Source organism: Meles meles, chromosome 7 (genome assembly GCF_922984935.1).
Source record: "Meles meles chromosome 7, mMelMel3.1 paternal haplotype, whole genome shotgun sequence".
In the NCBI taxonomy this organism is placed as follows: domain Eukaryota; kingdom Metazoa; phylum Chordata; class Mammalia; order Carnivora; family Mustelidae; genus Meles; species Meles meles.
The window spans coordinates 10,097,286-10,121,900 of record NC_060072.1 but is presented as its reverse complement, the minus strand read 5'-3'; the positions used below and the strand labels follow the sequence as shown (position 1 = coordinate 10,121,900).

General features: G+C 59.6%; 3 protein-coding genes across 3 annotated transcripts; all 3 read left to right on the top strand.

Moving 5' to 3' along the window:
- The first annotated feature begins 1,057 nt into the window (after positions 1 to 1,057).
- On the top strand, positions 1,058 to 3,309 carry LOC123947640 (histone H1.0). The gene has a single exon (XM_046014031.1). The coding sequence runs from the start codon at positions 1,409 to 1,411 to the stop codon at positions 1,991 to 1,993; it is 585 nt and encodes a 194-aa protein (XP_045869987.1). The 5' UTR covers positions 1,058 to 1,408; the 3' UTR covers positions 1,994 to 3,309.
- A 521-nt stretch (positions 3,310 to 3,830) lies between these two features.
- GCAT (glycine C-acetyltransferase) lies at positions 3,831 to 9,828 on the top strand. Its single transcript, XM_046010552.1, has 9 exons — positions 3,831 to 4,089; positions 5,581 to 5,711; positions 6,754 to 6,855; positions 7,299 to 7,445; positions 7,988 to 8,142; positions 8,273 to 8,355; positions 8,550 to 8,721; positions 9,128 to 9,249; positions 9,506 to 9,828. The coding sequence occupies exons 1-9, from the start codon at positions 3,894 to 3,896 to the stop codon at positions 9,655 to 9,657; spliced, it is 1,260 nt and encodes a 419-aa protein (XP_045866508.1). The 5' UTR covers positions 3,831 to 3,893; the 3' UTR covers positions 9,658 to 9,828.
- A 4,321-nt stretch (positions 9,829 to 14,149) lies between these two features.
- Positions 14,150 to 15,856, top strand: GALR3 (galanin receptor 3). Its single transcript, XM_046011777.1, has 2 exons — positions 14,150 to 14,508; positions 15,103 to 15,856. The coding sequence occupies exons 1-2, from the start codon at positions 14,150 to 14,152 to the stop codon at positions 15,854 to 15,856; spliced, it is 1,113 nt and encodes a 370-aa protein (XP_045867733.1).
- Positions 15,857 to 24,615: the final 8,759 nt, after the last annotated feature.

The window sequence follows — 24,615 nt, the reverse complement described above, 5'->3', positions numbered from 1 at the left end:
GTAATGCGACCCCCTCCTCCACCTCTCCCCCAGAGCCCCATTTTTCCAAGTTCCCAAAGCACTCAGGGCCTCTCTTCATCCCAGGGGCCCCCAGGACAAGTCTCTTGTTGGAGCCTTTGGGACAGCTCCTCCATTGCAGACCCCTCCCCCACTGACTTCAAGGGACCTTGGGAGGGTGACTTGACCCCCAGGCTGTGCCTCAGGTGTGGGGACAGCAAGGTTCAGCCTCTGAGACCCCCAAAACGCCCAGGCTGAGAGAGGCATAATGAATGAATTCCCGATTAGGATATATGGGCGATGTGGGGGGTATCTGGGGAAAGGAGAGGACTCGGGAGACCACTCCTCATTCCCTCGGGGGTCCCAGGCAGTAGTGGGGGTCTGGCCTCAGGAGAGAACCGCCACGCAGAGGTCAGGGGGCACGTTGGGGGAGAGCCGGCAGAGGAGGGGGAAGGGACAAAGTTTGAAAGTGCCCTTACAACTCTTCCAGGGAAAGTTTGCTTAGGGGCCCCAAGGACAGAGAAGAGGTAAGAGGTGCGGGGGGCCCAGTGGCGGGATGACCCCCGAGAGGTGACCGGACCCCGGGGGAGCGACCCCTCCCCCCTGTCCCGGCTCGGCCCGGCTGGGAGTCGCCTGGCTCTGGGCAGTGTGTGTTAGTTGGGGCCGCTTTCCAGCCGCTCTGCCGGGCTGGGGGGTCCCGCCGCGGGCCGGGAGCGGGCTCTCCGGTAGCCCCAGGGGGGAGCTTTGCTACGGGGGGTTCCCCGCACCCGGGCTCCCCGGCCCCGCAGAGCCAGCCCCCCGCAAAGGGGAAATGTGCAGGCGCACCAGCGGTCCTCGGCGCCGTTTGGGGCGCGTGGCGGGCGCGGGGGGCGGCGGCCCGGCCGGCGGGATGCCCGGCGGGGGAGCCCAGGGAGCCAGGCAGCCGTCCCGGGCGGCGGCGGGGAGCGGGAAGGCCGGGGCCGGGGGGAAAGGTCGGATTTGCTCGGCGGAAGAAACACAGATGGCGGCGGCGCGGCGCCATTCCGGGCCGGGAGCAGGCAGCCAGCAGCCCTGTCCTCACCGCGGTCCGCCCGCCGCCGCTAAATACCCGGATGCGCCGCCCGAGCGCCAGACGCGGAGCTGGGAAAGGGGAGGCAAAGGAGGCGGAGGCAGAGCCCGCGCTTGAGCCCGAGCCCGAGTCGGGCGCCGAGATCGAGCGACAGAGCGACAGAGCGGCGGGGCTGGGCCACGCAGAGGCAGCCTGGCGAGTCCTCCCGCGACCCGAGCCAGGTCCCTGAGAGCCGGGCCCCGGACTGGCCCGGGAGTCAGGAGGAGCGCCAGAGCAGATCCCGAGTAAGGCTTTCCTCGGCCTCCGACGAGGGCTGGCCCTTTTGAAGGCGCGTCCTCCAACAGCTGGACCAGACAGGCCACCATGACCGAGAACTCCACATCCACCCCTGCGGCCAAGCCCAAGCGGGCCAAGGCCTCCAAGAAGTCCACAGACCACCCCAAGTATTCAGACATGATCGTGGCTGCCATCCAGGCGGAGAAGAACCGCGCTGGCTCCTCGCGCCAGTCCATCCAGAAGTACATCAAGAGCCACTATAAGGTGGGTGAGAACGCCGACTCGCAGATCAAGTTGTCCATCAAGCGCCTGGTCACCACTGGGGTCCTCAAGCAGACCAAAGGGGTGGGTGCCTCAGGGTCCTTCCGGCTGGCCAAAAGCGACGAGCCCAAGAGGTCAGTGGCCTTCAAGAAGACGAAGAAGGAAGTCAAGAAGGTGGCCACGCCAAAGAAGGCGGCCAAGCCCAAGAAGGCTGCCTCCAAAGCCCCAAGCAAGAAGCCCAAAGCCACCCCAGTCAAGAAGGCCAAGAAGAAGCCGGCTGCCACGCCCAAGAAAACCAAAAAACCCAAGACTGTCAAGGCCAAGCCGGTCAAGGCATCCAAGCCTAAGAAGGCCAAACCAGTGAAGCCCAAAGCCAAGTCCAGTGCCAAGAGGGCCGGCAAGAAGAAGTGACGATGGGGCTTTTCTTGTGGACACTCCTGCCTGTCTCCTATTTTCTGTAAATACTTTGCTCTTTTTCTCCTCTCTTGCTCTTCATCTGCAGTCCTTTGCCCCTTATTTGGATGCCTCAGAAATTAGGGAATAATCCATTTTCCTTAACCAATCGTGCAAGGACAGCAACCACAAATCTCCTCGCTAATGATGAGAATGTACTTATATTTTGTTTCATTGACTCGTTCTTAATCTACTTAATGGGTTTCGGGACTTGGGTGGGTTTGTGTGTTTTGTTTGGTTGGATGGTTTGTTCATTAGGAAGGTAAAGAGGCAGGAGAGAATAGGCTAGGCCGCTGTTCGGACTAGAAGAGGGGGAGCCTGGAAATGGTAAGGTTTGTAGGAGTAGCTTTAAGGTGAGCCAGCCTTCTCTAGGTTGCACACTGCTTGTGAGAGTTCCAGAACTTTAGTGGGGAGAGGGGAGGGGTGGCAGCAGCTGGACGGCAAAGGGGGGGGGGACCCTCTCCAGGCTGACCCACCTTCCAATACTGAGCGGTGGGGGGTCCAAATGCAGTTTCCTTCTCACTGTTAAGAGTGCCCCTGTGGCCTCCCTATTGTCCTAGGGAAGAGAAGGGGGGGGTGTCCGAGTGACAGCTGGTCTGAGAAGCTGAGCGGCTTCTTTCAGTCAGCTGGAAACTAGCCATTGGGGGCTTTTTGTGGCTTCAGAAAGTCTCATGTTAAACGGGAGTGGAAACTTTGGGGGAAGGGTGGGGACTCAGTCAGCCAAGTGCCTCAGTGTGCCCTGTTAAAAGTTGGGTTTTTCCACACAATTGGATTGTATCATAGGAGGACTTCTTTCCTTTTCCCCTGGTTTTTGGTTCCTCCTGTGTAAGAAAGATTTGTGGTTTGGCCTGGTGGCCTGGTGGAGCTCCAGCCTTACCACCTGCCACTTAAAAACCTCCCGACCTCTTTACTTTTGAGTCTTTTATAAAAGTAGCCGTAGATGGGGGACAGGGGAGTGGGCGGGGAGTGGACAGTAAGACATACTTGCAGTTGATTTTGAATTGCTAAGTAGTTTCACAGAGCTAGGTCTGTGTGTATGTGTGTATATGTATATATACATATCTAGAGCTAGTACTTAACGTTTCACGCCCGGGAGCTGGGAGAAAAAAACCTGTACAGTCGTCTTTTTATTTTTAATAATATAGGAAAATACGCACTTGTGCGTGGTCCACCCCCCCTCCTTTTTTTTTTTTTTTTTTTAAACAAGTGTTATTTGTGCCGGGCAGAATTTGCTGTCTTTGTAATTTTCAAACTTTAAAATAAAGTTGAAAAATGAAACCTGAGCGGTGCATTTTTTTCCCCTTACTTTTAAGGCTGGAGGCAAATGCAGAGCAATCGGCTAGGCAAGCTGGGGTGAAATCCTGGGGGTGTTTGCACCTGCGAACGGGAGACGGTTCCAACAGTTGGACAGGAACCGGGAAACGGGACTGAAGAGTACAGAGCGTGCCTCAGCCCGCTTTTAGGGTCTTGCCTTTGGGGTCCAGGGTGCACCCCGTTTCCTTCCGGGCGCTGGGTGTGTAGGCAGGGGCTGGGAGTACGGTGGGGGGTCTGGTGGGCAGGGCCCGGGGGCTCCCCACTCTCCGCGGGGTGGCGTCCCCTTCCCCCACCGGGAGCGCCCCAGGCTCAATTTACACATCAATCCATTTCATCCCCAGTGGGTTGCGCCAGGCCCCTCCCACCCATCCCTGGCCCCGCCTCCCCATCCCTGGGCCCTCCTCCCCGCTCCTTTAATGGCCCTCACGCTCCGATTGGCCGCCGAGGCCCGGCCCCCGCTCACCCCCCAGGCCACGGGACAGCGACTCTTCCGCGACTCGCCGGACCCCTGGCTAGCGGGAGCGTTTGGGTGAAGGTGGGCACCATGTGGGCCGGCCGCGCGCTCCACGCCGCTCTCTCCGCGGCCCCCCGCAGCCGCCGCGCGCAGTCGGCGCTGACCCAGCTGCGTGGCGTCCTGGAGGAGGAGCTGGAAGCGATCCGCGGCGCTGGCACCTGGAAGAGCGAGAGGGTCATTACGTCCCGTCAGGGGCCGCGCATCCACGTGGACGGCGTCTCCGGAGGTAACTCCCCCCTTCCTGGGAGTCCTCGGACCCGGCCGGGTGTTCGCAGACCGTGGTTCCAGGCTGGAATGGAGGGCCGGGTGGCAGGGGGCCGGGGAGGGGGCAGTATCTGCTCTCGTAGCCGCCGGCACCTTTCCCAATCAGGCTGACTTGACGGCTTCCCAGGGTTCACTGGAACCTAGTTAAACCTGTTTCCACGGAGGGAGGTGATCTGCTGTTGAGTACCTTCTTGACTCAGGGTAGGGCTGGAGTGAGACTCGGTCCTGTGAGAGCGTGAGAGAAAAAGAGAGACAGCCAGCTGACTCCCACCTGGCTGCTTCAAGGAAGGGGGTGGGAAGGAGGCAAGGAGGAGCCCTACGTTTCTGGAGCTGCCGCCTGGAGCAGGTCTCCACTCCCTGCTGCACGTGGACTCCTGCGGACCTCCCAGCGTGGGAAGAATTAAACCCGTTGTACAGACAGAGAAGCTGAGGCTCAGAGATGTGGAATGGCTTGCCCAAAAACCCCTGCTAGGAGTGGGCAGAGCTGGGCTTTGGTCCAGGTTCTCCCTTATATTGAAGCTAGAAGGTCAGCCAGTGGGTCAGAAAAGCCAACTTGCCGGCCAGAGTCACAGCGAGAAGGAGGCGGCAGGCTGCTGCAGGAATCACACCATGAACTGACCCACTGGGCCTTCCTCATGTCTGTGTAACCAGTGGTCACCGCCTGACTTGTCTGTGCCAGGCCCCAGATGGTGCTGCTTATAAACAGGCTCCCAAACCTACTTTCTGCTCAGGAAATAGGCCTGGGGTCCTTGGTGCTGTTGTATTTATTTGTAAACCAAGGTGCCCCAAAAAAATCTCTGTCTCCCTCCCTACCCCCGCCTTGGGGAAGCTTGGAGTAGGTCAAAACATGGGAAATGAGGAGACACAGGTTCTCCTCATGCTTTTGCCCTTTGCAGGCCTCAGTTTCCCCCTCAGGTCAGCTGTGTTCACTTTGGGCTTTATAAGTCAGGAGTTGAGGTCTCAAGGAGACCCCCCACACCCACACACTTCGGACACGTGATTCTGTACCAGGCAGCAAAGTCAGCTGTGCAGAGTCTGAGGACCACACTGGGCACGTGAGCCTGCTCGCTTACCCACAAGGGAACCAGGGCCCACATGGGTGGTTGCTGGTGGTCTTCAGGGGCAGGAGAAGCCTGTGAGGTAGGGCTACGTTCCTCACTGGGTACAATGTGATTCAGAGCCAGAGTCTAAACTTCTTATCCTTCAAGGTACCACTCTGAGGGGCCTTTCCTGACCCTCCCTCTCCTGTACCTGTCGGATTGGGTCCCTCCCAGGGACCCCCTAGTTCCCCATCCTGGCCTCTGCCCCACAGTGGATCATACTGTGTGGTTGTTGCCTTGTCAAGGGCGGATCCAGGTTCGTTTCCTCTCTGAGTCCCCAGGGCCTGGCACAGACACCTTTCCAGGCCCTTTCTTGCCCTGAGCCGCTGTGTCCGTACCGTCCTCCACTTCAGGAATCCTTAACTTCTGTGCCAACAACTACCTGGGCCTGAGCAGCCACCCTGAGGTCATCCAGGCAGGTCTGCAGGCCCTGGAGGAGTTTGGAGCCGGCCTTAGCTCGACCCGCTTCATCTGTGGGACCCAGGTACACAGTGGCTGTTGTGGGGGGGGGGTTGGGGGGAGTGCCTTGTCCCCAGCGTTGGGCACTGACCCCAACTGCCTGCTTCCCACAGTCAGCAAGGCTGGTTTAGCCAGCTCAGCTCATCCAGGGCCCTGGGCCCACCCTTAGCCTAGAGCTATCCACCAGAAAGGCCAGCTCAGGCTTCTGTTGTGTTGCAAAAGAAACTTTCCAGTCTCCCCAAGCGTCCCTTTCCCCCACCTGCCTGCAGAACTGCTTAGAACAGTGCCTGGCACATAGTAGTGCTCCGTAAACATTGATTATTTTATTGTGTAAATGTTACAAAATAAACACCTAGATGGGAAACTTAGAGTGCTTACCGTGTATCAGGTACTGTATTAAGAACATTACAAATATTAACTCATTAATGCCCCTAACGGTCATAAGGGGTAGGGGATATTCTTGTCTCTTACAGAGATGAGGATGCTGAAGCCAGAGAAATTGGATGACTTCCTCTAGGGCACGCAGACTGTTGTGATAGGAGTTTAACCCAGATGGCTTGGCTCCTGACTGCTTGTGAGGATTACTACCCATCTTCTCAGAAAGGGGACGGTGAAATGAATGTCAGAAACAGGACTCCTAACCCCCAGCCAGGGCCCTTTCCAACAAAGCCCTCACCCTGACTGAACAGCTTTCAAATATAAGAATTTCAGGCCCAATAAAGCTACGTAATCCTTTTCCTTGCCATTACACAAGCAAAAAAGGCACTTAACTTTGATGTCAGAAAGACATCTTCCCTTGCCGTCATCCCCCATAATTCGTCATTCGACCTCCATTACAGACGAAGGTCCCACCAGGGAGGGGTATCTAGCGAGCCCCTGATCCCTCAGGGAGAACCATCTGCCAGGTTCCTATTGGCTCTGGGGGAACCCACGTGGTGAAGAAAGAAGGGAGAGGCCAAGGCTGCAGGCCCTCTGTGCTGAGTCTGTGACCTTCTAAGCCTCTGTCCCCAGGACTTGTTTCATGTGACCCCACAGGCATTAACACCTGTTTCACTCCGTTTCTTTAGAGCATCCACAAGGATCTAGAAGCAAAAATAGCCCGCTTCCATCAGCGGGAGGATGCCATCCTGTATCCTAGCTGTTTTGATGCCAACGCTGGCCTTTTTGAGGTTTGGGGGGCTGGGGGCGCGGGTGGGAGTGATGAGGACTGCTAGGCTATGGAGGAAGGCTTGGGAGTGAGCAGTGAGGGGAACCTGGCAGGGGGCCCTTTTCTTCTGGAGGCTAAGCTTGGGCCAAGTAGGCTGCTGCAGGAAGAATCCTGGGACCTGCAAGGGACCAGCTTCCAGGGCACTGGGGAGATAACCTACGTCAGTGGGAAGGTCGGAGTTAGCCGGGGCCGGGTGCTCCCCAAACATGTTCTCACAGGAGCTGGGCCCTGGTCCAGCCCAGGCCTGGAGCCCTGAGGACCCAGAGAGAGGCAGACAGGGGCTCCGTGCCTCCCTGCCCGGCAGAATGCCCTGGATGGCAGTGAAATTTTGACTCACGTAGACATGGGGAGGGAGAACCCCTAGGTGGATGGGCAGAAGCTCCACTCCAGCTGCTTTTCTCCCAGGCCCTGCTGACCCCACAGGATGCAGTCCTGTCAGACGAGCTGAACCACGCCTCCATCATTGATGGCATCCGTCTGTGCAAGGCCCATAAGTACCGCTACGACCACCTGGACATGGCTGACTTGGAGGCCAAGCTGCAGGAGGCCCAGGTGGGGCGAGGCCCAGGTGGGGATGAGGCCCAAGGGTGGCAGAGGCAAGAACCGGGCTTATCCTCAGCCTCGCCCCTGGTGAAAGAACTAAGGCTTGCAGGGACCCACTTTGCACTCCCAAAGAACATGAAAGTTTGAAACAGGATTTGAACCCAGATCCTTCTGTCCCAAGGCTTTCTTCCATTGTACGGAGCTGCCTTGACTTTTAGCCATCACCTTCCACGTGGCAGGCCCCGCTGGATAAAGATCCCGTAAAGGCAGGATGAGCTTCGGGATAGGAGTGGTCCCACCCCACCCTCCCTCTCGCAGGGGAGACTGAGCTGTTCTCACTGGCCAGGACTGCTCTGGAAGAGGTGGGCATGGTTCAGGGAGGCACAGATGAGCACCGGGATGTTCCGGCCCCGACACAGTAATGCTTACGTGCCGGCCTCCGTGCCAGACCCTGGGCAAGGTGAGCCCTTAGAGCCTTGAGCTGCGTAGAGAATGGGAAGATTGGCTCAGCTGGCAACACCAGCCATCACCTGTCCACGGCTTCCCTACAGAAGCATCGGCTGCGCCTGGTGGCCACTGATGGGGCCTTTTCCATGGATGGCGACATCGCCCCCCTGCGGGATATCTGCCACCTTGCCTCTCGATATGACGCCCTGGTCTTTGTGGATGAGTGTCACGCTACTGGCTTCCTGGGAGCCACTGGACGGTGGGAGCATGCATCTCCTTGGGTTGGGCTTCTGAGGATAGGTGGGAAAGCAGGAAGCCAGCCCTTCCCCTAACCCATGGTCCCTGGGCACTCAGGCAGCCGGTGGTAGCAGTGCTCGCTTCCCTTGCAGGGGCACGGATGAGCTGCTGGGTGTCACAGACCAGGTTACCATCATCAACTCCACGCTGGGGAAGGCACTGGGTGGAGCTTCAGGTACCTGCAGGGTCGTGCCCCTGGGGTCCCCTTATCCACAGGCAGGGCCCTGGAGAGGTCTCAGGGCAGGTGGGGAGGGGAGGCCTGGGACCGTACAGAAGAGGGCAGCGTGGACTGTCCTCCCCGGAGGGGTTCGGGGTAGGCTCTGGCACCTGGCCTCTGACTTCCACCCTCACCTCTGGCCTTGTCCTCAGGGGGCTACACGACAGGGCCCGAGCCCCTGGTGTCCCTGCTCCGGCAGCGCTCCCGGCCCTACCTCTTCTCCAACAGCCTGCCCCCTGCTGTCGTCGGCTGTGCCTCCAAGGCCCTGGACCTGCTTATGGAGAGCAACGCCATCGTCCAGACTATGGCAGCCAAGACCCAGCGGTGCGGTCCCTGGCAGGGGTGGGACAGGCTGGGGGTCGGGAGGCTGGTAGGGGCCTGCCCCCATGTGCCCGCCCTCTGCCCATACCATGCCTCCAGCAGATTGCACTGGGACTCAGCCCTTTTAACCAAGGGCTGCCTGCCCACCCACCTACCTCTTCTCTGTCCCCCTCTTCCTTCCATTTCCTGGTACATTTCTCCGTCAATGACCCTGTGTCTCCCCATCTTATATTATCCTGTCTTTTCACTCTTTGGTTTGGTCTGCTGGTTCCTCTGCCCAGCTCCCCACCTGCTTCTGGCTCTGTTGGTCCATCCTGCAGACTTGGGCACAGATCCCGGGCCCATCAGGAGTGGGTGTGAACCCTCCACAGTCCCCTGGCTACCTGTGACACCCAGCTTGTGCCCACAGTTTCCGCAGTCAGATGGAGGCTGCCGGCTTCACCATCCTGGGAGCCAATCATCCCATCTGCCCAGTGATGCTGGGTGATGCTCGGCTGGCCTCTTGCATGGCGGATGACATGCTAAAGAGAGGTGAGGAAGCCGGGACAAGGAGACCGGTTATGGGTCCTCAGAGAAAAGATGAGGGAGCCCCTGTACTATGCCCTCCCCCTACTACTCTCTCGAGACCAGCTGAAGATCTCAGGCCATGACTTATTGGCATGTGTGGGAGACCTTAGGCAATTCCCTTACCCTCTGTGACCCTCAGGGGAGTAGGAACCATGTGTCATGTCTCCCAAAGCGTGTGTGGCTTTGCTGAGCCCCAGGTTGACCCTTTCTACCTTACCAGGCATCTTCGTCATCGGGTTCAGCTATCCAGTGGTCCCCAAGGGCAAGGCCCGGATCCGGGTACAGATCTCAGCGGTGCACAGCGAGGAGGACATCGACCGCTGTGTGGAGGCCTTCGTGGAGGTGGGGCGGCTGCATGGGGCCCTACCCTGACGTGGATGGTGACCAGCAGAGCCAAGATCCCCCTCCCTCCACATTGACAAAAGGGCCCTTCGGTCAGCCCGGGCTAGAGGCTCTGAGCCCTGTCAAAGTCCTGGGGCTGGGCTGGGGCAAGGCCCATTCTTGTGGGTGAGAGTGTCAAGCAACAATGTGGAAACGGGCTGACATGTCAGTGTGCTTCGTTCTCTCTGGGCAGGCCCAGCCCTGTGACCAGTTGAAGAATCAGGTGGGCGCTGAGGCTCCTGAGTAGGTCTCAGAGCTGACCACCTACCCCAGGTTAAGATGAGACACAGGCCATGGGGATAATGTGGGTAGCCCCCCCCCCCATCGGATTCTGTGCTGCTGGAGAAGACAGCTACCAACCCTGCAGGCCCTTTTCCACCCCACCCACCCCGTTTGCTCTTCAGCCTCCGGAGAACACCTCATTTTCTGCCCCCCCCCTCCAAGGATGGTTTACAGCTGCCTAGATAAGGAGGGGCTGGGCACCCAAACCTGCCCCAAAGGAAAGAACGTGGGTCACTATTGGAAAGGCCCCTGACAGTTTGGAACCATGTATTCTAGCCCACTTTGGCCCCTGGGCAGGCCCCTTCCCTTCTGTGTGCCTCAGTTCCCTGCACTACCAAGAATAGATGGCACATGGGTAACTGGGCTCCTTCCATCCCTCTCGGTGCAAGGCCTACGGGCCTGCTGATCAGCCGCCAGGGGGCGCAGCGAGCTCAGGCTCCGGCTGCTATCGCCGCGCCCCGGCCAGAATCCAGGCCTCGGCCAGAATCCAGGCCTCGGCTAGCAAGGCTCTCCGTAGAGTTGATTTGCTGCTGCCAGGACTCCGTCCACATTTGTCCCCAGCAAGGGCTCGCTGCTCCCCTAGTGGACACCTTCCTGTAGTCGCTGTCCCTGGTCCTTGTCTCTATATTGCCGTCCTTACTCAGCCTTATTGGCACAGGGCGGGGCCCCAGGCGGGATAGGTTCTGACTCACGCGGTTCCAGCCTCATTGGGGTGTGGCCTTGGGAAGCTCGGACCTCGCTAGACGTAGGACAGGAAGGATGAAAACGCCCTTCGTCCACAACAGAGAACTAGGACCCCCTCTCCGTGTCCTCGAATCCCCAGCCCTGCCCTTAGCCTGGCTGTCGGGATGGACGGTCTGGGCCAGCTGCTGCGATCCTAACTGGGATTCTGGGAATCTTAGCTTGTGGTCGGGAGGAGCTTGAGGCTGGGGTCCAGGAGCTCCATGTGCTGGAGATGGCCACCCGGGCAAGAGGGCTGCTGTGGCCACAGCAGCAGCTGGGATCCTCGAGAGAGCCACAGCCACGCTGTAGTGGACCTGGCGCAGGCGCACCGTTGCAGCAGCGAGTGCCTATGGCCTGGCACCAGCCCCGCGCCCAGCCAGCAGCTTGATGTGTGTGATCTGCGTAGGCCGGCGGGTTACACGGGGTGGCCCCAAGCAGCCACCGGGCAATGCATTCCAGCAGTAGGTGTGGCGTGTCGGGCAGGGACAGAAAGCCGCGCCCAGGTCCACCCGGCAGTGGCTCAGAGCGCGCATCTGCTTGTCCTGCGGCTCCCGGGCGCCCCCCGGCGGCTGGCGTGGGCAGCTGCGTTGCCGCGATAGCGCGACCTGTCGTCTGTCCCCTCGCGGCTACGCCGCCGGCTCCCATCCGCAGAGGTACAGAAGGGCTGGTGGGAAGCACCCGCAGGCGCCGCGGGAACTCTGGGAGCACATGCTGCGGGTTGGACGCGTGCTGGTAGTGGCCCGACGGCCGTGGGTCAGCCGCACCTCCACCTCCAGAGACCGTTCCCACGGCTCACGGTCCACGTCCCCTGCGTCTGGCTCTGGGTTCAAGGCTTCGGCTTCCTGGAGCAAGAGAAGGAGGGGGCGCCAGGGACGTGCTGGGGCTCGGGCTTTGGCCTTGACAATGCAGTTTTTCCTGCCAGCCCCTCGCCAGCCTTCTGTAGTTGCCTCGGTCCTCCTGCTCTCCCTCCTTCCCTCTTTCTCCCTCTCCCACTCCCCCTGCTTGTGTTCCCGCTCTCACTGTGTCCCTGTCTAGTGAATAAATAAAATCTTTAAAAAAAAAAAAAAAAAACATGGGCGCCTGGGTGGCTCAGTGGGTTAAGCCGCTGCCTTCGGCTCAGGTCATGATCTCAGGGTCCTGGGATCAAGTCCCGCATCCGGCTCTCTGCTCTGCAGAGAGCCTGCTTCTCTCTCTCTCTCTCTGCCTGCCTCTCTGTCTACTTGTGATCTCTCTCTGTCAAATAAACAAATAAAATCTTTTTAAAAAAAAAGGTTTAAAAAAACAAAAAAACAAAAAACGAAAAAAAACCTCTGAGCGCACAGGAAAATCCCAGGGGTCTGGGAGATGCTAGTCCTAGAGTTTCTTCCCCAGGTCCTTGGGCCTTGAATGCAAGTCCTGGCTCTATCAGTATCCCAGTGTCCCCTCAAACTATTTTCTCTTCCCTTTCACGGACTTCCTATTAACATTCCCAGCTACTTCCCAGCTTCTAGAAAGAGCACAAGCCGTCCCTACCACCTCTTCTCTCAAACTCATTGCAGAATCTTTTGCCCCAGTACACTTGTCCAGTTTACAAACAATCTCACTGTTATGAAATCCAGGGTACCTCACCCCCCCCTTCCCATCCCTGACTAGTCTTTCTAACCCTCTGGAGGCATATGGTATGTGGCTCACTTCTTCAAGAGTTCCAGGCCAGAACCCCACGCTTGATTGAATCACACAGCCATTAACCAAGACAGACTAACCTCTGGCTTCTGCCGGCACAAGAGGCTCCTAACGGGTCAGTCATTAAATCACTCCCCTTCTGTCCATCCTTTTCACGCCAGGCCAAAATAAACCAATTACAAATTAAATGGGCAGATCGTGTCCCTGCTCTAAAACTTTCACTAGCTCTCCATTGCCCTCAGGCTAAAGCCAGACTCTTTGGATGGACCCAAACACCCTCCATCTCCAGCCAGACTGAGCCTCTGGAACAAGCTTAGGAAAGTTGACGGGCCCCAGGATTCTCAGGAACTGGGGGAGGAGTCCTGTCTGGTCTCCAGAAAAGAGACTCCTATTCCGGTTTCCTAGCCTGGGACACCCCATTCAAGATGAGAAACCTTTTCTGAGCTTGGATTAGAGCCCTGCTTGGGGCAGAGAGAGGGAAGACGGGGAGTGAATCATTAGGCTGGACGTGGGAGTGCCAAGAATGGGCTGGGCCCCGGGCATGGAGGGGTTAACTCCAAAGCGAATCTCGGGGAGGCGAGCAAGATCAATGGGTTACTTACTGTAGAAAGAGGCAGAAGCAACGCAGAGAGGCAGAAAAGAACCAGGCAGAAGAGCATGCCACCCGGGGGAAATCAGGGACCGAGGAGGAGGTGGCCGGTGGCTACTCCGGAGGGAGCGCCCAAGTCTGGCTCAGCGGAGGAGGTGCCTTAAAGGAGACGAGGGAGCAGCGGGAGGCAGACCTGCACCTACAGGGAGGTGCCAAGGGGTAGCCGCTGAGCCAAGAGGCAGCCTCAGTCTGGCCGGTTCACCCAGGACCAAGCAGGGCCCAGTGCCCAGAGTTGAGGTGGGTGTTGCCCATCCTGAGCCTCAGGGGGCTTGCCGCATGCTGGGGGTTGGGGGGGCGCAGATACCGCCTTTCTTCCCTCCACCCTGCCTCCCCCCCATGCCCTTAATGTGTCCCACCAACCCAGAGGTCCCAGGCAAGCAGGGGGATCCACATGTGGTAGCCAACAGGGCCGAGGGAGGGAGCAAGGGTGAGAATGGGCACAGCGTGCATAAATGTGCGTGCGCACACACACGCACACACACTTACTCGAATGGGGGTCCGAGGCCCCACCTGTTACAGGCTGTCAGCTGAGCGCTCCAGCCTGGGAGTCAGGGTGCCAGGCGGCAACAGCCCCAGGTCTGCCACTCAAAGTGTGAGAGTGGCCTCCCATGTCCCCTCTCTGAGCCTCAGTTTCCTCTTGTGCGAAAAGGGGGTCAGTGGCCTCTATGGTTTTCCCAGCTGTGCCACTGTGGGGCTTTCACTAAACCGGACTTCACGATGACTCAGGGATATCACCCGTGTTTTGCTGACTTTGACCCACGTCCCATTCTCCCCCTGAGCTTCCAGCCCCTGCGGAGAAGTAAGGTCTGTCTATCAGCAGCTTGGCTTGGGCTCACCCCTCCCCCACCTTCCTGGGTCCTCAGCCCTTTCTGCTGGGAGGTGTCCACCGCCTAATCCTTTCTCAGGGGGGTGTTCCCTAGGAAACTGAGAAACCCACCTCAGACCCGTGGGCAGTTGTGCCCGGCCTGCACAAGTGGATCTCAGGAAGAACTTGTGGCTATCGCCCTCCTCCCACCGCCATTCCCCAGGAGCTCCCCGCGCCCAGGAGACATGGCCAGGCCGAGGCCAGGGGGCCTGGATGGAGACCCTGGGGTCGTGTGACCAGAGCCGGGAGCTCCTGTCTGAGGACTCCAGCTTCTTTCCCTCAGGTGCCCATCGGATGGGAAGATGGCTGATGCGCAGAACATTTCGCTAGACACCCCAGGGAGCGTGGGGGCCGTGGTGGTACCCGTGGTGTTCGCCCTCATCTTCCTGCTGGGCACCGTGGGCAATGGGCTGGTGCTGGCCGTGCTGTTGCAGCCCAGCCCCAGGGCCTGGCAGGAGCCGGGCAGCACCACGGACCTGTTCATCCTCAACCTAGCGGTGGCCGACCTCTCCTTCATCCTGTGCTGCGTGCCCTTCCAGGCCGCCATCTACACGCTGGACGCCTGGCTCTTCGGGGCCCTCGTCTGCAAGGCTGTGCACCTGCTCATCTACCTCACCATGTACGCCAGCAGCTTCACACTGGCCGCCGTCTCCGTGGACAGGTGCGCTGGGCCCGGGACCTGGCTGGGTCTGGGCTGGGGAGGGAAGACCTGGACGGATTCCTTAGGAAGGAGAGCTTGGGGGACCAAAAAGGGAGAGGATGGCAGGGAGAGAAGGAACAGCTCTCCGGCCCCTACCAGTCTCTGCGCACCTGCAGAGCCTGCTCCAGGGGACCGTCCTGCCCCCCACCCCCAACTCCACCGTGAGCTTCCAGAAGACATCCGTGTGTCTTACATGCCCGCACAGAGGCTGGCACATAGTAGAGGCTCCGTAAGTGTGACATGAATGGCAAAAAGAACACATGAATGAATCTATCGGTTACTTTATTACCGCCCACACCCAGCCTAAGCTGTGGTCATACCTGTTTTCGCCGTTCCAAACTTGGGGTCCAATCCAGGCTTGGTGACCTTGGGCAAGTCTCTTCCCTCCGAGCCTCTATCCTGGCCTTGCTAGGAGGTGCCAGGCGCTGCTCCAAGTGCTGGGCGTGTTACTGCCCTCCGCTCTGGCTGCCACGGGGCGAGGCAGGTCGCGGGGTGCGGGGGGTGGGGGGCGCGGGGCCCTGCCGCCCGCCGCGCTGACCCGGCGCCCGCCCGCAGGTACCTGGCCGTGCGGCACCCGCTGCGCTCGCGGGCCCTCCGCACGCCGCGCCACGCCCGCGCCGCCGTGGGCCTCGTGTGGCTGCTGGCTGCGCTCTTCTCGGCGCCCTACCTCAGCTACTACGGCACCGTGCGCTACGGCGCGCTCGAGCTCTGCGTGCCCGCCTGGGAGGACGCGCGCCGGCGCGCCCTCGACTTGGCCACCTTCGCCGCCGGCTACCTGCTGCCCGTGGCCGTGGTGAGCCTGGCCTACGCGCGCACGCTGCGCTTCCTGTGGGCGGCCGTGGGCCCGGCGGGCGCGGCGATGGCCGAGGCCCGGCGCAGAGCCACGGGCCGCGCCGGGCGCGCCATGCTGGCGGTGGCCGCGCTCTACGCCCTCTGCTGGGGCCCGCACCACGCGCTCATCCTCTGCTTCTGGTTCGGCCGCTTCGCCTTCAGCCCGGCCACCTACGCCTGCCGCCTGGCCTCGCACTGCCTCGCCTACGCCAACTCCTGCCTCAACCCGCTCGTCTACGCGCTCGCCTCGCGCCACTTCCGCGCGCGCCTCCGCCGCCTGTGGCCCTGTGGCCGCCGCCACCGCCACCGCCACCGCCGCGCCCGGGCTCCCCCGGGTGCCCGTCGCCGCGTCCGCCCCGCCGCCGGGCCTCGCGGGAAGCTGCCGGCGGGCGGCTGCCGGGCGGGGGATCCGGGGGAAGGGCCCGCCCGCGCCTTAGAGGCTGGACGACGAGCCCCGTCTGCCCCGGGACCGGAATGAACCTCGTCCGCCTCCCCTCTGCGCGGGGGACCGTCTGTCTGCCATTCCGCTTCCCCCAGGGGATGGCGCCGGGCAGGAGTTCTCCGAGGCTAGGCGCACTGTTTGAGGGGCTCCAATCCGGTGGACGCCCCTGGGCCGTGAAATTGGGTCCCCCCATCCCGGCTAAGTGCAGGCTCCCCGGGCCCGACGACAGCCTCCAGACTCTGGCCATAGCCAGTCTGGCTCCAATTCAGTCAGCGGCCAGCCCTTGCTTCCTCCACCGCCCTTCCTCAAGCCCCTTTTCCCATCCAAAACGTTCCCTGGGTAATGTAACTCTAGCCGCTAATTCTGCAAATAGTTGTGAAGCATTCACTGTATATCTTATGCGGTGCTACACTCTTCAGTCTAATTAGCAAAGCAGCTTTGCAACGTAGATAGGATTAGTTCCATTCCTGCAGTTGGAGAAATCAAGAATCAGAAGGGGTTCGGGATTTGGGGCACCCGGGTGGCCGGGTCAATGGAGCGTGTGACTCTTGACCTCAGGGTTGTAGGTTCTGAGCCTGTTGGGTGTAGAGATTATTTAAAAATAAAATCTTTAAAAAAACAAACAAACAGAAAAAGTTCAGTGATTTGCCCAAGGTCACATAGATAGTGTCTGGCAGAAGTTGGTTGAAACCCACCGCAACTTAACTTTGTCTGCTCACTGGAACCGGCTTCTCCACCTCTGGGGCCTCTGTTCTCAGTTTCTGTGTTTTCCAAGGTTTTCTTTGGTCCTTCCTGATTCTGTATCGGCCCTCTCCCCCAAACCAGCAGCTCCCCACACTTGACTGGATGCTCTGGAAACCTCACAGAGCTCCCAGTCCCCTCCCTTAGGATAGTTCTGTTCAGCCACTCAGGCCCACGAGTCCTGATGGCCTTCCCCAGCCTTCCCCAGCCACCCGGTCCCAGGTCCACTGCCTGACCCAAATCCCCTGCATTATTCCTTCAGCCACTCGCTGCTCCAGGCTCAGGTGAGACACGGACCCACACTTGGGTCCCAGCCAGCAGCCCCGGCTTCCCCGTGGCCCCCTCCTTTCTGTCCATGCACACAGCAGGGTAGTCCGTGGCTGTGGCAACCTGCTAATTAACCAATAAATCAGTCTCAATGGTTGGAGAGCTACCCACTTCCCTCCCTCCCTCCCCCCACCCCACGCCAATAATATTTATTAGCTCAGGCTGAGGCCTGAGACCTTTCAGCCTCCTTGTCTCCCTGGCATACCTCCCAGCTGCTGGGCACCCTGGGAAGGCCCCTCCCGGACACTAGGCAGCTGCTGAGTCCGCCTCACTGCCTGCCACCTGCCGCAGACCCGGGGGTCAGAGTGTCAGTCACCCTTCACGGGGGGAGGCTGAGACCGGCTGTGCAAGTGACTGCTTTGAGAGCCCAGCGCAGGGGCCTGACCCTAGGTCCAGTGTTCTCTCTACTGCGTCTCTGCCAAGGTTCCCGCGACTGGCTCTGGCCACAACGGTGGGAGCGTTTCCCGGATGGCAGGCCACCCGCACGGCCTCTACCTCCGCATGGCGGTCACTCACGCCTGCACTGGCTCCCCAGTGCCTCGCAGACAAGAGATACTGCCCCCATTTTCACAAGTGGAAACTGAGGCTCCAGGACATGAGGTAGCCTGACCAGAACTGGGATCCTACCTGGGCCCGACGGAGGGCTCTCCTGGCAGGCTGGGCAGCATGGGAAAACATGAAGACCACCCGACAAAGTTCGCCACACCACACTGTTGAGTTCCTGCTAAGTAGAACAGGGAGCGGCATCTCCTTGGGCCAGCCACCCTGCTGGGCTGCCTGCTGCTCCTTGGTCAGCTCTGCGAGCAGGGGCAGGCACCGGACTGGGAACATCGTCCATCCCAGACAGGCAAGAGACAGGATCACCTAGCCAGGGAGGGGCAGAGCCAGTACGAATCTGCATGAAACTCCAGGCCTCGGGTGAGTGGGGGGGGGCGGTCAGGGGGAACCCTCCACAGTGGCCTGGATCTCTGCTCCCCTGGCAGAGGAACAGTGGTAGAACCCAGGCCCCTGGCTGGACTCCAGGGCCTCCTACTTCCGAAGGGAGTCTCTCCGGCCCACTGGAGGCTCTGACTAATGGAGGACAGAAGAGCCCGGAGCAGAGCAGGACAGGACAGGTGTTTGATACACAAAGATGGAGATGACCCTTCCCTTCCTTCTTTCCTTTACCCGCCCCCCCCCCCCCACCAGGCGTCTGGGTGCCTGCCTTAAGCTATGCCATGAGGGAGCACAGAGAGGGTCTGAGTCTGACCTGGTCCCTGTCTTCCAGGAGCTCCTCTGTCTAGCTGGAGAGGAAAACACCAAGAGAAGGAAAGACAGCGCTGTGTGGTGAGGCCCGAACGGGAGAACACAGGGTTCTAAAAGGGCACAGAGGAGGAAACTCCTGCCTTCCTGGGCAATCCCAGCAGGAGTCCCGGAGGAGGTGGCAGTTCCTACAAAAGGCGAAAGGGGTCTGCCAGCTGGAGCAGCAGCCTGTGCCACCGCAGGGTACAGGCAGGAGCAATAGGGGGCTTGTGCAGTTGAAGCAAGCGGGGTGGGAGGAGACTGGGGAGGCCAGGAAGGTGGGTGCAGTGAGATCACGCGGCCTCCTGGGCCAGCTGGGGGAGCAGGCACCTCACCCTTCCGCAGGCAGTGATGCCACTAAAGGTTTTTAGGATGGGCCCCGTCACACGTGTAGCTGGGAAGCCCGCAGCCCGGCTACATGGAGGCTGGGCTGGAGACACCAGATCCAGAGGCGGCTCTATGAGCCTTTGGCCAGGAGGGCCACCGCCAAGGGCCTGGCCTGGGGCTGGGAAACTCTTTTGCCATGGATTTGGCAGGAAGACTGATGGCCTGCTGCTGGGCCTGGGCTCGGCCTCGGAGACCCCTGGGTCTGCTTCAGGCGCCTAATGAAATGCTTGGAAGAGCAGATGGTCGTAGTATTTTGGCTTGGAGAGGAATGTGAGTCCTGTAGGGCCCCAGGCAGGCACTGGGGGCTGGAGGAGAGGCCGAATGTGCTCTGGCCATCCTCCAAGGCCCATGAGAATCCACTCAACCTGAGCCCCCAGCAGGATCTCAGGCTGGGCCTGGGGACAGCCTGGGGATCCCAGCAGGAGTTGAATTGGAAGGAGGTCTGAATTCTGCAGCCCTCTCATCCTTCTGTTGGTGCAGACCGCTCGGGGAGGGGCCTGCATTGCTCACGACAGACGGAGCACTTACTAGGCACAGAGTTCTTCTGAAGGAGGAAAAGGCAGAAGCATGGGGGCTTGGAGGAGCCCAGAAGGCCCTAACCCAGCTTAGGCAGGCAAGGAAGACTTCCTGGAGGAGCTGGTGCCCAACCCAAGTCCTAAAGTGGGAGTCAGTCAGGGTAGATGGGGAAGGGAAGGATGGAAGGACATGGGCAGGCACAGGCCGCCTGGAGTCAGGCACAGCATGGTCCGCTGAGGATCTGCCACAGGTACAGAGGGGCCCCAGCAGGAAGTGAGGTGGGAGCAGTGGGGACAGTCTCAAAGGATTCTGTCAATCCTCTTTGAAACTGAGGCTGTGAATTGTCCTGAGAGCAACAGGGAGCCACTGAAATGTTGTAAACAGAAGAGTAAAGAGACTTCCCCTTTAGGGAACTTTCTGGTTGCCAGGCAGGCTTTCCTGGGGAGGAGGGCAGAACGAGACGGGGAGAGGCAGGGACACCCGTTAGGAGATTGGTGGGAGAATCTGGAGAGACCGAGATATCTAAGACGTCGATGGTGGGGATGTGAGGATAGACGGGACAACCACTTACAAGGTACACTCGTTGGAGCTTGGTGAGTAAATGTTGGGGGGTGTCCCAGCTGACATTCCAGACTTCTGGCCTGGGCTACTGGGGGTGACGGGGAGGCAATAATGGGGGCACATGTTTAAGGGGAACACGCTGAGACTGAGGGGTCTGGGGGGGCACAGTGGGGGGTGTCTACAGGGCACCTGCTCCACTCAGGCCTTGTGCTTTGGCCCTGGAATGTGTCTCCTCTGCTTTAGAACTTGGAGATGGAGAAATGGAGGCCCCAAGAGATTAAGTAACTTGCCCGAGAGATCACAGAGCTGGGTCTACCTCAGGTCTGTCTGATCTCTGTTCCACAGTCTTCAGGGAGAAGAGGCAGGAAGGAGTTGGTTGAAGCGGAGGGAGGAAGTTGAATGTGCAAAGGTGAGCCCCCCACCCCCCACCCAACTCACCACCCTGTGTAACAGCGGTCGGCGGGGCCGACACTCAGTCCTGGGCAGGGTGAGCGAGGGCCGGGCCCAGGCACAGCTGCTCAGCCCCTCACCCTGCTTCAGGCTGGCAGGAACGGCATCATCCATCAACTTCGAGGTATGTACCTGGGGATGAAAATACCAATTAACCACCCCGAGACTTCCTGTTAATGAACACCAGTTCCTCGGGCCTAACTCAGGGCTCATTTGAGAGCTGCCAGCCAGATCCAAGAAGGCACGAGGCCAGAGGAACAAGCTGTGCAGGGGCAGGAGGCGGGGGGGTGGGGGGGCATGGCTTCTGGCTTAAGTGGACAACACTCTGATTTACTGAGGCATCTGCTTGATGCCACGTGGTGGCTCAGGCTCTGTGCAGGAGTGATACAGGAGCAGGAGGCGGGGCGGTGTGCCGGGCACCAGCTCAGAGTTCCTGGGATGCTGGGGAGGGCGCCGGCCTGAGTGTCTGATGGGTGGATGCGCAGGGTGGACACAGAGCGGTCGGTGGCAGAGTGCAAAGGTCAGGGCACAGACTCTGAGCTCCTGGGGGGTCAAATTTGAACCCCGGCTCCCGCAGCTCATGTCCCTGGGCTCTCTGTGCCTCGGGAGCTTGCAGAACTGAGCTGTCAGAGCCAGGTCCCATTCGAGGCAAACCACCCTGGGTGGCTCCCCGGCTGCTGCCACGTGTTTGTGACATTGCCAGCAACGGCTCCAGTCTGGTCTCCAAAGCCCTCACAATGCAGCCCAAGAGGCATGACTTACTCACTTCTGCCCCTCCGGGCGAGCCGACTGCCAAGTCCTGCGGTGACTCGTGCCACCCTCCCAGGCTTTCAAAGTGGGAGAAAGTCACCAGGCTGGCATGGACCAGTCACAGGGACAAGCACTCTGGTCCCTCGGCTGGGGCTTTGGGAAGGACTCTTGCTTCCCTGAACCTGGTTTCTTATGTGGAAAGGCAGCTGATCATATCTCCCTGATGCGCAGAGGCCTCCGTGTGGGTTTGAGGGCCAGCCCCGGAGAGGCGGGGCTGTAGTTCCCTTTGGGACCCAGAACTGGGGGGAGCCTGGGACTTTGTTGGGATCATCTGGGCATCAGACCCGCTTCCCGATCCCCTCTAAGCCAGCCTTGGGCTCAGCATCTGAAGCGGTCTGGGAAGCAGGCAGCCCTGGTAGAGATAATGACTTCTCCTAGAGGGCCTTTTCCCTGGAGCTCATGGTGCCTGCTCTGGGTAAGAATGCACCTGACCTCTAGCGTGGAGGTGGACGGGGTTTCTGCCACCAGGGCAAATCTTCAGACCTCAGGACCTCTGCAGCCTCGTCCCTCCTCCCTCTCTGGCCAGCCTCTCACCCTCCTGGGCCCAGCAGTTTCCACAGTCTCCGGGACCCACAACCAGCTCCTGCCTGTCCTCCAGCCTCCAGGCCTGGCTCACGCTGTTCCCTCCACCTGCCCAGCTCTCCCACCACCACAGGCAGGCTTGTGATAGTGGAGGCAACCCCCCAAGATCAAGGGCCCCTCCAACCTCGCCAACGCAGACTGTCCTCTTTCTCTGACCTCTAGTGACCAGGTGCCTGCTTTGTCCACCAAGACCATGGTGTCATGTGCTTGGCAAGTAAAGGACAGGACCCTCCCCTCATGGGAACAGAGATGTTCACTCAGTAAGGTCCAGCACTTCCTACCAACTGTGCCCCAGGGACACTGGTGACCACTGGCACTTTGGAAACCTTGGCAGAGATCATGTCAGCCCTGGGCTGGGCCCCACACACCAGCTCGCTGACCTCAGGCGAGTTACTTTCCCTCTCTGAGCCTCAATTTTCTGCTTCCATAAAATAGCAGCGAAGTATGTTGGCGGCCTAACATTTTATTCCAAGCGCTGAAGCAAAGGACTCGAGAAAGGGCCTGCTGGCACCTAGTAGGAACTCAGCAAACGGGATCCCCCTCAGTTTTGGGAAACTCTGCTTCTGAGAAGGCTCTAACGTCAGGCATGGTGGGAACAGCGTGAGTTTGGGCGTGGACCCGCGCTCCAGCTCAGCTGCCCAGCTGGGTCACCCTGGCAAACCTACGTTTTCTCTGCTATCAAAAGCAGCAGTGAGGGGCGCCTGGGTGGCTCAGTGGGTTAAAGCCTCTGCCTTCAGCTCAGGTCATGGTCTCAAAGCCCTGGGATGGAGCCCCGCATCGGGCTCTCTGCTCAGCGTGGGGCCTGCTTCCTCCTCTCTCTCTCTCTCTGCCTGCCTCTCTGCCTACTTGTGATCTCTGTCTGCCAAATAAATAAATAAAATCTTTTAAAAATAAAAAATTACTATTAAAAAAAAAAAGCAGCAGTGAGCCTAGTGGTCTGGAAGGATGGTTGTGAGAACCTGTGACTATTCTCCTGTAAGCAGTCCCCACTGTTTGCCAGGGACTGTGTCCTTCTGTTCACGGCCACACTCCCACCAAGGGCATAGCTGGTGTCCCCTAAGTGTTTGTAAACTGAGATCTAAAACAAAGGACCCTGCCCAGAAGGTGAAATCAAAGGAGGTTGGATTTCTTCTTCTTCCTGCCAGCCCCACATCCTCCCCTTCTCCTGCTCCATCCACCCCCAAACTCAGTAACTCCCAGAGCAGCTAGGAACCGAATTAGCTCCTCTGTGGATAACCTTGAGGAGTTCTCCATCCTGCCCCTGCCCAGCTCAGCCAGCTTAGGGCCCACTTGTGTGCTTTCTGACTCACTCCAGTGTCTGGAGCAGACTTTAACGGGCTGGCTCTCCAGACAGATTTGGGGTGGCAGGCATTTCCTGGCTGGAAATGGGGTAAGACGGATTGGCTGGCTGCCTGGCTGTCTGGCAAGCGTTTGATGACTGGCTTACACGGCTGGGGTGGGGGGGAGAGTGGACAGTAGCTCCTTCCTTTGTCCCAGTGGCCCATTCTCATGGCGATGTGGTTCTAGGGTCCAGGAGTGGGTGGCACCATGGGATAGAGGACGTTGCAAGGATGTATCCTGCTTTCCAGGTGGGGCTGGCTTGGTCCAGGTCACGGACTTGTTAGGAGTTAGCCAGTGAGTCTCTGCGTCAGACTGTTCTAGAAACAGCTGCAGTCATCTCAGGGCAATTTCACAAAGTCCCAGCAGCCCCCACCTTCTCAGCTCTGTCCATGCAAAGCAGCCTGCCCGAGGTCATAACCCGTCTCAGAAATACCCAAGCTCAGAAGTACCAAGCGGTCCCCAGAGTGTCCTTGACCTTACCTATCTGCTACCAAAGCTCTGTAGCAAGAGTTTCTAACTTCTTCGGATCCTAGACCCTGCTGAGAGTGAAAGCTATGGTCACTTTTGTCAGAAACACATGTACACTCTTCACACAAGGTCCTGCACGGCTTCAGGCAGATCAAACCTCTCTGAGGGTGCATTCATTGAACCCCTGAGACCTGAGGTTGAGAAACTGCTTCACCTCTCCCCAGGGTGATCAGTCCCAGGAATATGGTTACGGGAGGCCCAGAGAAGCAGGCCGCAAGAGAAGGGGCCATCGCCTTTGAGGTCCATTCCCTCCCACCCCTACCTCGCCTTTGCCCTGACTTTCCTCTGCCCAGCCCCACCCCCAGGGCCACGGGCCAAGGGGCCTGTGTCCAGGTACCAGCACCAGCAAAGCCCCTGCCGAGGGCCAACTCACAGGCGGCCAGGAACCCAGTGAAAAGCCGCCCCGCCCCTGGACTTCTCTCCCTCACTCCCCTCTCCCCGCCCCGCCCTCACGGGGGCTCCTCCCCCTCATGGCTCCTCCCCTCAGTCCACTGCTTTCTCTCACGGGGAGCTCCTCCCTCTCGGGGCTCCTCCCCTCAGCCTGCCCCTCCCTCCTCCACTTCGCCCCTCCCCTCAGCCCACCACTCGCTCACGCAGGGCCACTCCCCGTCCCTCCCCCACGCACCACTCCTCCCCAGGATACGCTTCTCTCCGCTTCCCCTGCCCCAACCGAGTGCTCTTCCCCTCCCGCTCCTCCATGTGGACCGGCAGCCACTTCACTGGGCTTGGGCTCCGTGGAAACCTGACTTCCTCTGGCCCTCTGTCCTGTCTTGGCGCTAGCGCCACACTTTCCCTTCCCTGACGCTGCCGAAGTGGTGGGGTTTCTCCTCTGAGTCCTGAAGGCAGCTCCCAGCCTGTGTCCCATACCCACAGAGACACGTTTCAGGGTCTGGGGAGCAGCTGGGAGCCATAGGTTCAGCACCGATCGGATGAGGCTGGGCTTTGGGGGGCAGCTCCCCCCTGAAAAGAAGCCAGGATTCCAGTGTGCTCCGCGGGTGCTGGGCCAGGATGCACCGGGACAGTGGCCTGGGGAGTCTGTCTGTACTCTGTAGTCAGTGCCCTGGAGAGGGCCCGGCCGGGGTGCTCTGCCCTCCACTCCCTGCCTGCCAGGACCCGCACCAGGCCCCCCGGGACCCCTACGGGTCCACTGCACACAGCAAGGGCCTGGCCCCTGGCCGAGCAGGGTGCCTCCTTCACAGTGAGCTCTGTGCCTCCGCGGAGCATGTCAGTTTCCTGTCACTGTTGTAACAAATGTCCACAGACTTAGTGGC